Here is a 12,451-nt window from a genome sequence, read left to right as displayed (position 1 = left end):
GTGGTTTAATGAATTTTATGACAGCAGCCCAAATGAAAGTGACAGCCAGTGACTGGGACTTAGAGGGATAGTGACCACCAACTACAGAGGAACAGGAAGAAACTTCCATCTTGATTATGGGGATTCTGGTGGTGGGTGGACCGTCTCCGTCTTCATTATGAGAATGAGCACACACATGTGTTACACCATGGTGAGTGGACCATCTTCATCTTCATTATGAGAATGAGCACACACACACACACACACACACACACACAAGTGTTGTTACACTATGGTGGGTGGACCATTTCCATCTTGAAGAAACATTGTTAGTTACCTTTTGCTTTCCTCAATCTACCTCCTTCACTGCCCTCCCTCGTGTGGTGATATATAGTTTATGATTTAATAAAGACTGTCTAAAGTATCAGAATTCAAAGCCAGCCACCATACTAGTTAGCTATAGAAGCTAGGTGGTGATGGCACACACCTTTAATCCCAGGACTCAGGAGACAGAGGTGGGTGGAACTCTGTTAGTTCAAGGTCACACTGAGCTGCACCAAATTGATCCAGTCTAAAAAGAGCAACAACTCACACAAAGGTGACCCTGGCACTTGGGATTCCACACCTTTAACCCCAGGATTTGAGAGGTATAAAAGGAAGAAATAAAGGGTCTCCTGAGGCAATTAGTCTCTAGTTACGTTGAGGAGAGCATGGCAGTCTGAGTGACTCTGAGGAGCAGTGAAGTTGGGAGCAGTCTGAGGATCGCCCCTTTGGGCTGAGCTGAGGTAGAGGTAAGAGCTAGTAGCAAGCTGCTTTGCTTTTCTGATCTTCAGCTTGAAGCCTGAACCCCATTATCTGTCTCTGAATTTTTATTTTTAGAGTTATACCCTTGTTTGTGAAAACTAACCAAAGCAAGTAACCAAAAAGTAAGATGCATACTGTATATAAATTATCCTGGGTAAACTACACCTTAAAAAGTAAAACTGGGTCAGGCAGCGGTGGGTGCACACCTTTAGTCCCAGTACTTGGAAGGCAAGGCAGAAAGATCTCTGTGAGTTCCAGGCCAGCCTGATCTACAGAGTTAGTTCCAGGAGAGCTAAGGCTAAGGCTATATCAAGAAACCCTGTCTTGAAGAGAGAGAGTGAGAGAGAGAGAGAGAGAGAGAGAGAGAGAGAGAGAGAGAGGTAAAACTGGGATATCTTGTATATTTTATATTGCTTTTTGTTTAAATACCAGAGCACTAAAAAAAGCCACAGACTCACACTTTCATAATGAGGTAGCATTTCTGTGTATGAGTCTACTGTAACTCATTTGAACCTTGTCTTAGTACTGAACATCATTTCCTGTTCTTGATTAACACCTGTGTACACTAACTCAGTCTTTCGTCTCCTTTATTGCATTCAACAAGATCTAGATGTGAAAATTATGAGTCAGGTGTGTGAGCAGTTGATTATGGTTCTGGATATTTACTGTGAATTTCCTTTCCAGAAAATGTATAAGCAGCTGCCATCAGAAGCACGAATCTGTGGCAGGAAGCTTAGCTTGCCCTTTTTGAACCTGAAACCTTGAGAGAGGCAGTATGACAACTCAGACCTGGGCATGAGGAAGAGTTCTGGGTCATTGGAAAGCAGCAAGGCAAGGGGAGGACCTCCTGTGAGTTCCTGAGGGCCTGCCATATCCATGGGGAAAGTTTTCTTGAAGAGTGTTTCCCCCTGGAACAGAGACTATTTTGCAAAATAACTCACTGCTTTGCATAGGACAATTAGTAAAATAATAACCCAAAGCCCATTCACACTCCTCGTTCTGGAAGCAATCGTTTATTTTGGGTGAAACGCTCCCTCTGTATTTTCTTTCTGTCATCAAAAAAAGATTGGAATTTCCACCAGAAGACACCATTCAGTGTTCTAAATGCTATAGCAACTGTAGAGCCCAGCTTCCTGTGGCTTGCATGTCTGCCTCTAAAATGAGGAGGCACTCTGTGCCACATAAAGACTCTCTTACAATTGAGCAGAACACCTTTCTTAATTATTTTTCTACTAATGTTCACAATTAGCCCTGTTATAACTAAACACCTTTCTTACCTATTATTTTACTTAGAAAGTGACCAAAAGAGAAAAACAAAAAGAAATCTTAACTGTTGTTTCAAAACACCAGCACAGAAAATAAATCGCTAACCCTGGGTCATGTGACCCTGGCATTCTCATCCCCATCACTGACTTGGAAGATGAATGGCATCTGTAAGAACATCTCTGTCTAACACCCTCTCTCCCGAGTTACTCGTGTAGGCAAGGACTGTGATTGCACAGACTCTTACAAAACTTTAAGCCTCGCTTTCACCGCAGACCGAGGTGCCTGGTCTGCCCAAACTCTAGCTGAGCTGGTTGGCAGACAGTCCATGGGGAGCTCAGGTTCCAACCCCACACTTCCCAGGCCCCTGCTCTGTCTTGCTGACATCTACGTCTTGGAAGAGGTAACATATTCAACTGTACCTGTCTAGTTTCTCCCTGAGAATGCTCAAATCTGCAGGATGAATCAGAACCACACCAATAAAACTTCTATTCCAAACGATCCTGAATATTCCAGAATGTGTTCCAGGACAATAAAGCCAACTTTTGACAGGAAAAGAAATATACTCAGGACTTTTAAACAAACATGTATCAGTTTCTAGTTTTTTATCACTATTATTCTGTTTAAGAAGTAGCTTTAGAGAAAAATACATTTGGAATAGGAAGTCAAAATGATTATCCCACTATGATCCTACTTCATGTCCTTTTCCTACACATACATGCTCGTAGGCTATTGGTGGACTATCCCAAGATGTCACCAACACCCTGACAAAGTGCAAGCCCTTGCCAGCCAACAGTCAGGTTTGGAACAAAATCATGACCTTCCTCTGAAGCCTGCATTGCCCTGCCTGCGACGCGTGGGAGCTCTGCTGTAACTGACTTAAGCGGCTTCTCTCAAGACGAGTCGTGTTTGGTACGGGTAGTCTGCAGCAAAGCTACAGCAGAGCGCCCTTCCGCCCACTTTTCTTCTGTCTTTCCTTCCCCACAGCAGCTGTTTGAGAGCCCTACCTCATGTTTGACTGCCACCAGTCATGGAATTATAAGCCAGCCCCAGGAAACTGGATCAGCGGAAAACACTGGAAACGCCGGATTCTCTCTGGTACGTGACCGTAAGGAGGAGTGACTAAGTTAACTTGCTTACAGAGGTTGCTGGTAGTCACATCTTTCAGGGTCCTAGAATGCTGCTCTTTCAATCTAATAAAGAGCCAGAAAGCAGCCGAGCCCATGTACCATTGTGGCAGGGACCCCTGGCAGCGGCCTCTTCTGCCACAGACATTGAGAGTGACAACTTGGTTGCATCAAGTTCCACACTATGCCAGGGTCTTCTATCACAACTGGGCTGAGCTTTCACCAGGAGCCTCTCCCGGCTTTCTTTATGGACTCCAGTCCTGCCACAGGTGCCAAGCCTCAGCTGCTCTCCATGACCCCTCCATGCCTTCAAAATCAGTACCACCTGAGTGTCTCTTACACCACTAAATTGTGGATCAGCACAAGGTACCATGTGCTACTTCTGGAACACAGCTTCTGAGGAGACACTTGCCAGGAGAATCCATCTCAGTGATGCTGGTCTCTCTTATCACACCCGATTCTTCAGCTCCACCTAATCAGACACCACAGAGTCCTCACACAAATGGCCTCATAGAACCTTTGCCTCCCTCTGGAACTTCACAAGCCAGGCCTACGTCGTTTGTACTGCTCCCAACATCCATATCCTCCAAGCTCCTACAGAGGAGCCCACTGAGCTCTGAGTGTTCAATGACTTCCTAGCCCAAAGTTCAAAAGCCTCCAAAACAGTCAGATCTGTCACAACAATGCCCCACAATCCTGGTACAAGTTTCTGTCTTAGGATTTTTACTACTGTGATGAAACGCCATGACCAAAAGCAACTGACGGAGGAAAGGGGGGTTTGTTTACCTTGAGGTGTAAGCAAAAGGTCCACCACTGAGAGAAGCCAGGGCAGGAACTCAAATAGGGAAGAAGGCTGGAGGCAGGGGCTGGTACACAAGCCATGGACATTGCTGCTTACTGGCTTACGCGCTGTGCTGTCTAGTTTTATGTCAACTCAGCACAAGCTTGAGTACTGGAGAGGAGGGAGCCTCGGCTGAGTAAAAGCCTCCTTCTGACCCAGCTGTAAACAAGCCTGTAAGGTGTTTTCTTACTTAGGGATCAGTGGGGAAGGGCCCAGCCGGTTGAGGGTGGTATCGTCCCTGGGCTGGTGGTTCTGGGTTCTGTAAGAAGGCAGGCTGAGCAAGCCATGAGGAGCCAGCCAGCAAGCAGCACTTCCCCATGGCTCGCCTCAGCTCCTGCCTCCAGGTTCTTGCCCTGCCTGAGTTCCTGTCCTGACTTCGTCAAGGGCGAACAGTAATGTGGAGCCAAATGAACCCTCCTTCCTGAGTTGCTGTGTCATGGTGTTTCCTGTCAGCAATAGCCACCCTATGTAGGATGCTCCCATGACTCGTTCAGCAGCCTTTCTTATAGAGCCCAGGACAACGAGCCCAGGGATGACACCACCTACAATGGACGAGGCCCTCCCCACACATCACTAAATAAGACAATGCCCTATAGGCCTGTCCACAGCCAGGTCTTACAAAGACATTTTCTTTGGTGAGGTTCCCTTGTATCAAGTTGGCATAAAAATTAACTGGCACACCAGCTTACAAGACTTTAATTTAACCTGTGGCAGATATCCAAGGGGCTATATCTTGATACACTACTTTCCATAGGCCAAAACGCCATGTTGTTCAAAGTGTTTCACATACATACCTGTTTCAGAATTTATTTCAGGGAGCTTTGTCATCATCCAGAAACATTTTGTTATTTTATCTCCTATGCCTGACACATAGTCTTACTTCAAAGAAATAGGAGAAACCTGGGCATGTTGTGCATGGCTATAATCCCAGTCTCAGAAGGTGAGGAGTGAAGATGAGGGGTTCCCAGTCATCATGGCTGAAAGCCTAAGGCCAGCCTGGGTTACAGGACTGCCTCAAAACGGGGACGGGGCGGGCACAGTAACTGTGGCGCTTGATCCATGGTGGGATTTAAGCAATCGTTAGTTTCCTTTACATTACCTTACGGATTTCTGGTCATTTTTATTACCACTGTCTGTTGAGTTTTGGCCACTGTAATTCCTCACGAATCTACAGGGTCCTTCTCCACATACCAGTTCCAGTGACTTTGACCTCTCCAATACCAATTGACTCTCCTTGACATTTGTGAACTGCAGGTGTTTTTCTTTCAACACCTCGCAACATAAAAGTTTCAAGTAAGCGGGGCGGTGGTGGCGCACACCTTTAATCCCAGCACTAGGGAGGCAGAGGCAGGCAGATCTCTGTGAGTTCGAGACCAGCCTGGTTCCAGAACAGGCTCCAAAACAATACAGAGAAACCCTGCCTCGGAAAAAAAAAGTTTCAAGTAAGCAAACTGAGACTTTAAAAAAAAACAAACATTTACTACTACTAAAACTGGTATGTACTGACTGAAGCTAACCAGGTCCCAGGCACAACTCCATTTGGTATGTATGACTTCATTTAATTCTCACATGGGCTCTGTGAAGCAGATTCTATGGTTTGTCTGTTTTTACAGCTGAGGGAACTGAGGAACGGAGGAGGGCAAGTTGCTTGCTGGAAGATCAGATGTCAGAAGAGGAAGGAAGGGTTTGGAAGCTAGGTGACTTGGCTATACAACTCTAACCACTGTACTTCACTGCCGCTTGCTAAGACTCAGGTGATGATAATGAAATTGAATTGGGTTGCAAGTACAGTCGGGAGACAGCAAAGTCTTCATACACTATTCAGTTACAGGACATCGAGTCCATCGATGGCTTACTGTGTGTGTGTGTGTGTGTGTGTGTGTGTGTGTGTGACTCGTGTATAACCTTGCTGCCATTGCCGTTACACACAAACTGGAGCGATACAGAGACTTGTAAGTTTGGGAGCCGGTGCTCCGCATCCCTATGAACTCTATAACGGCTCATTTGCTCAGGGCCACTGAATGTCGAGCACATGCAGCAACATTGTGTGGTGCAGATGTTAGAGATACGTCTGCCTGAGAAACTCACCAGTTGAAGATTTTAGGTATAAAAAAAGCAATCACAATTTAACAGTCATTGACAAAGGTGAATCCCACCCCCAAAACAACCTACTTAGTTAAAGGAATCCTTGTTAGAGTTCTTTAGTCCTGTTCATGTGGATTCCTGAGAGCAGTCAATACCCCACTCCCATTCAGACAAGCCTGTCCAAGACAGGGCTTTCTATTTCCCACACGGCAACATGCTACACTTTCTCAAAACCTCTCTCCTGCCATCTTACCCCTCAATGCTTACTTTCTAGAATAACCCACATATGAGGTTAAGCCCATCAGTTCTGCCAGAGGCTGTCTCCATTATGTTACAGATGTCTTCAGTGTGTTCCTATCCACGGGGCAGCTATGGGGGCCCTACTGAACACTTTTTTCTCTTAGTACCTGAAACACAAAACTTTCATACAAACTAACTTCATCTTTGCTCTATGGCCATGAGTGTGCGAGCTTCAGCGCAATGCTTCTGCACCTGTGGGTCATGACTCCTGGAGTTGACTGACCCTTGTGCAGGGGTCATGTATCAGACAGCCTGCATACTTGACACTTGTATTATGACTCAAGAGAAATAACTTTCTGGTTGGGGTCACCACACCATGAGGTCCTTGTAGTAAGGGGTCACAGCATTAGGAAGGTTGAGAACTCTAGAACAATCTACTGGAGTTACTCCAAGTGAAATTTAACACAAAGCTTTTACAGGTTTTGGATCAATAAATTTAATTTACTATTTGTAAATTCCCAGATACTTTAAGATGCATAATGGCACATTTAAAAATCTTTCAAAGATATTGTAAAAGACCCAAATTCAAAAAATAACTTCTAGTTCCAACTCTTGCCCTAGAATGCTTAAAAGCATACTTTATGTCATTTTATTTCCCCCGTAAATTACTTCCCCTTAAATTGTAACTTTCTAGACCACAATCTGTTGAGGCTAAACAAACTAGACCACTAAATTCTCATTACACTATGCTTATACTCAGCCTTCGTACTTCCAATTAGTAGTATTTAAGTCCTTTCGACTGTTACAGTACCCAACTAGTTTACAAATCACGTTTGTTACTAGGGATGCTAAGGCACACTTATTTACCTGGGATCACCTAGAGTTCAGGGTTTGAAGGACAGGATGACCAGTGTGGTAATTCTCTTCCAGGCCATTCCCTCTGCAACCCCCATCTACCGACAGGCACTGGGGTGTGAGGTGCAGCCACATCACGTGAACCGGTCCCTGCTGCAGGTTGTACTGCCCTCCAGTCTATAGATGCAATGAAAATTCTGGCCCTGTCCTTGTGCTGAGGACAGTCTGTACTGCTGCCGCCATGGCCCTGTCCTTGTGCTGAGGAGTCTGTACTGCCGCCACCCATGGGCATCTTCTTTCACACTTCGAGAGAATAGCAACTCAGGCCTTCTATCATCACCGAAATTGGATTTAGGGGCCAGGGTTCAGAAGCCTGAATTTGGATGCATCTTTTAAAGTTTATTGCAGGCAAACTGGACTATGGCTTTGGTTTGAAGCACCATTCTCTAAAGACTAACTAAAGAACTGACAAATCATAAGACAAAACATAACACAAACCTTGAAATTTTAGGTTAAAGTTCCCAAAAACGTCAAGATTTATCAAATCTTAAATTAAAATGTTTTCCAATACACATGTAAACATAAAGATCTCATTTTGAAAATCCTTCAGTATCATTAGAAAAGCCAGACACTATATGCTCTAAAATTTATTTACAGTTAATAAGTTAAAAAGCAACACATCTCATTAATATGCACATTAAACTGTTCGGGAAAACACTTCAGTTCCATTACAAACAATTGCTTTCTAATGCACTTAAGACATAACAGCTTATCAAAAAATATCTGAACACACCAATAAAGGAAATGTTATATATGTTCATTAAAAACCACCAATTTAAAGAATGCCATAGCAACCCTCAAAGCAACAACAAAAAAATAAGTTCAAAATTGTGATTTTTTTATTCAAATATTTTAAAGTTTTTTTATAAAGTTTTTGAAAAATAGTAGTATTATGTACACATGGCAAATCAACAGGCATGAGCTCCCAGCTGAAGTTGCACTTGTCCACAGAGCACTGGGACAGACGAAATAAATAGGCACCACCAGAGCAGCAGTCTGCACTACCAACAATAAAGCTTGCCCTTATGAAGTCAAGGGAAGCTGCTGGGTGACAGGACGTCAATGACAAGGTGACCTTGAGGTGCTGGTCACCACAAGTACAAACTCAAAAGTCAAAAACTAAATGAAAGCTTAGCAAGGTGACACAGTTCTTCCCAGCCGACCTCTCTATTTGTGCCATATGAGAGATGAGAGAGAGCAGGAGAACATTGGGACGTCTTTAAAAACCATGCACAAACCAAGCTAGTCTTTCCAGGACGCAATCCAGGCTTCACCTTCAAGGCCACGGGCCGGGCCAAGTTTCTCTCCACAGCCTATCCAAAGGTATCCAGGGAATACCCTCACCTTCTTACAATAGACTCCCCAATTACATTAGATGTGTCTTCATATTTTTCAAAATTGCAACACAGGTCTTGCTGCAGAAAATTTAGCAAAATAAAGTCTGTATTTTTGAACCACATATATCAAACTCAGGGTGGGCAACCATATCTAAACTTTAATCAGTTAGATAAATAAGCCAAAGAAACATTTATGTATAAGGTCAACATCACTAAAGAACCAAGGCATAAGAGAAACAAATGTCAAAAACCTCAGTAAAAATAAATGCATGGTGTCACCGGATGCATGTCCATTGTGTGCTGAGGAGAGTTATCCTTTCAGTCATGTCTAGTTTCAGAATCTTCTGGGAAGTATCTAGATAAATTCCACGTTGAAATTACATTCTAATATGGCCATTGGGTTTATTTCTGGTTATAAAACTATATACAAGTGAAGTGGTACAAATGCATTTTCATCAGGTGCTAGTTAGCTATAAAAATTAACAATATATTTTGGGAAGAAAATCCTATGTGTCTGAAATACATTTGGCAATGGAAGCTAATAACAAGACTGTCTCAGCTTCCCATGACACAGCTTAACACTCTCCCTCTGGTAATCATTCACTTTTTATGCACTCAAGTAACAGTGTTGCTAACAATGTATTATCATTGAGCCGTTAATAAAAGATTGAGGCTTGTGGAAAACTGGCATAAAGTCATATACGTATGTATGTATGTATATGTGTATATATATATATTACAAAACAAAAACACTAAAATTAAAGTCAAAACACTCCTTTCATGAACTATTAAACTTAAAATAGCTAATTCAGAAAGCTATGCCATTGGAATCTAGGAACATCAGAGTCAAATACAGTTCTCATTATTCTAAGAAACTGCCAAGCAGAGATAAACCTTAGCATTGGGGGCTCGAGCAGCCCCAGCCCACCCAGCCTGGATGTCCCATGGCAGAACACTTAAATTGGAAACAATAGTGGTAGAAAAACACTATTTGACCCTTTAGGTATTGCAAAAAAAGCTGGCTGTGGCACCACTGGCTAAAAAACCACCAAGTCTTGCTGCCACCAACGACCAAAGGCACTTGGATAATCAAGAACTGCACACTGGGCCACGTGGATACACGCTACTATTATAAAAGTGTACAAGAAGGGTCAGTACTGTGTGGCTCGATTTTTCTGATTCCTGCGACCTTTAGCTATCAAAGATTGCAAACACAATTATGAATGGAAGGAAGAGAAAAAGAAATTTCACGGGCAAAAAGCCAACCAATTGTCATGATTTTCAAAAAGATAATAGAATTAGTTTAGGCATTTCTTGTTATCCAACAACAAAGAAATAAAGAGATCTATTTTCCCACAAAACAACTTCAACCAGCCATGTGGTACCAAGAAATGCCCCTGCCCCTCCCTAGCGATCATTCACAGATCCGGGAATCCCAATGGGTATTCTGTTTACGTTTCTTCACAATGTCCACACGCACAGATCTCTCCTAAACCACTTCCATCTCGGTTCTGTTCCCGTGAACAGTCCTGGACTTTATGTTTGACCAAGACGTGAGGCAAATCACCTCCAACTGGATTCCTATTATTCTTGTAGCCAACATATTCTTCAAAATTTATTCACTTTTATCACAAGCCATGTGGTTCCAAAACACTTCAATTTTATTCAATTAAAAAGAATAGAGCAAGTCAACTTTTCCTAAACAAAACTTTTAAAGAGTATTCTACCATTTGCTTTAGGAGCTCAGTAAATATAAATATCAAACTTCAATATAAAACTTTATATATAAACACCTTAACTTTTTTTAAACAGTTGTACTTTGCATCTCTTGGTTATCACTGAGCTCGTGAAATTCAAAGCCATACAAATCGTCACAATTAACAGTCACAAACTTGAACCTCTTAAAAGAACCTTGATCAAAGCTTTGGAATCCAGTAAAAAATTAGGAAACGAGTGGGCTTCAGAACACCCTGAGCTTACACCAACACCACGCCATGAAACACGGTCGATCTTCCGTCCAGAAAGTGGGGCTGACAGTCCAAAAGAAAGCAGGGGGGCGGGGGGGAAAGCAAGTAAAGTTCTGGCTTTATTACGCAAGCACGAAAACAAATTCCTTTGGAGGAAAAAAACAACAACCACGTTTAAATCTTCGGAGGGCTTCCAGACCGGTGAGGTAGAGTCCAAGAGGGAGAAAGCGCAGGTGTCCCTCCAGTCCTGGAGACGTCTCCATCGGGGCGGGAAGCAAAGCGACCTGTGCGGCGCGGGTCCGGCGGTCCCGGGCGCGGGGCGGTCCCTGTCCCGGGGCGGACCGCGGCGCCGCACCGCATCCGGGCCTCGTTCGCGCATAAAGTGCACCAGGGGGGCCGGGTCTGTAAACATTCGACTGGCGGAGTCCGATCCGGCGCCGGAGCTCGCTCGCTGGCTCGCCCGGGTGGGCGGGCGGGCGGGCGGCGGGCGTCACGCCCGGGGCACCGGGAAGCGGCGCAGCCTCACCACCGGGTCCAGGTCCACTCGCAGCACTTGGCGCGCCCTGCGCCGCGCCACCGCCAGGCTGCGCTCGCCCCACACGTCCTCGCCGACGCGGATGGTCGGGAAGCTGGTCAGCGTCGGGGTGGCCGCCCTCCAGATCTCCTCCAGGGTGCGGCCTCCGAAGCGGGACGCGGGCGGCCCCGGCTCCTCGGCGTCGGCTTCGGCGTCGGCGGCGTTGGGGCGCGGCTCGAGGGCGCCGGCGGCCGCTCTGGCTCCACGGCGCCTCCTCCTGGGCGCGGGGCGCGGGCGGCGCGCGGGGCGGCCGGCGGGCGCCGGGAGGTCGGGCACCAGCGCCCGGCACGAGGAGTAGCCGTAGACGTCCTTGCTGCGCAGGATGTGCGGGGAGAACTGGTGCTTGAGGCTGCAGAGGAAGCTCCAGAGCTCCGCCTCCGAGCTCATGAACTCCGTGCTGCTGGGCATGAAGAGCTTGAAGGCGTCGCCCAGCGCCTCGGTGCTGCCGGCCAGCGACAGTTGCGACCGCGAGTACACCACCTTCTCCTCCAGCGAGGCCTCCAGCGCGGCGGCCCCGCCTTCCGCTCCGCAGCCGCCGCCCCAGGCGGCCCGGGGCCGGCGCCGCCGCCGCTTCGCGCCGCGTCTCATCGCAGGCCGCTCGGGGCGCCCGCCCGCCGCGCCCGTCCGCCCGCCCGCGCCGCGCTCCGCCGCGCCGGCCGCCGCCGCTGGCGCCTCCCGCCCGGCGCCGCTCGCTACTTTCCGGCCCGCGCCCCTCCCCCTCGGGGCGGAGGAGGACGTGCCGGCTGCCCTGCCGCCCGGCTCAAGATGGCGGCGCGGCGGCTGCGGGCGCCCACCCCGGGGCTTTGTCATTGGACGGCGCCCGCCCCCGCCGGCCGCTCCGCTTTCTTCTCCCCTCGCCCGCCCGCACGCCCGCCGCCTTTCTTTAAAGGGGCCCGCCTCGGTCCCCGCCCACCGCCGCCCCGGCCCCGCCCATTGGGCGCTCTCGGGGAGAGGGGCGGGGACTGCTGGGGGGGTGGGGGAGGCCGGGCCCTGGAAAATGGTGCCCGTGGTGGGTGGTGGGCCTGGCCCTGGGAGGCCAGCGCGCCCCGGCGTGGGTCCCCGAGGGGCGCCCGGTGTGGGGAGGGGGTGGGCGCGAGCTGCACATCTGGGGGTGAGGTGGGCGGGTGGGGTGAAGCAGTGGGTTGAGCTGGGGAGGTCTACCGGTCTGGGTGACCAAGACCGGGTAGTAGTGTCCCAGCCAAGAGGTTTGGACTTCTCGGAATCCCTCCCAAGTCCTTTGGCGTCTTCATCATACTCTTTGCCTCTCTTGACCCCATCTTTCTCAAGAAAACAGTGAGCACCCGGCATGGGTGGGCCGT

General features: G+C 47.4%; 1 protein-coding gene across 1 annotated transcript; it reads right to left on the bottom strand.

The window, feature by feature from the left end:
* Nucleotides 1-10,912: 10,912 nt before the first annotated feature.
* Ccdc71l (coiled-coil domain containing 71 like) lies at nucleotides 10,913-11,720 on the bottom strand. Its single transcript, XM_021230721.2, has one exon. The coding sequence runs from the start codon at nucleotides 11,718-11,720 to the stop codon at nucleotides 11,049-11,051; it is 672 nt and encodes a 223-aa protein (XP_021086380.1). The 3' UTR covers nucleotides 10,913-11,048.
* Between the last annotated feature and the right edge of the window lie 731 nt (nucleotides 11,721-12,451).

This window comes from Mesocricetus auratus, unplaced genomic scaffold (genome assembly GCF_017639785.1).
Source record: "Mesocricetus auratus isolate SY011 unplaced genomic scaffold, BCM_Maur_2.0 Super-Scaffold_15014, whole genome shotgun sequence".
Taxonomy (NCBI): domain Eukaryota; kingdom Metazoa; phylum Chordata; class Mammalia; order Rodentia; family Cricetidae; genus Mesocricetus; species Mesocricetus auratus.
The sequence above is the reverse complement of the archived record's forward strand: the minus strand, read 5'-3'. Positions and strand labels throughout refer to the sequence as shown.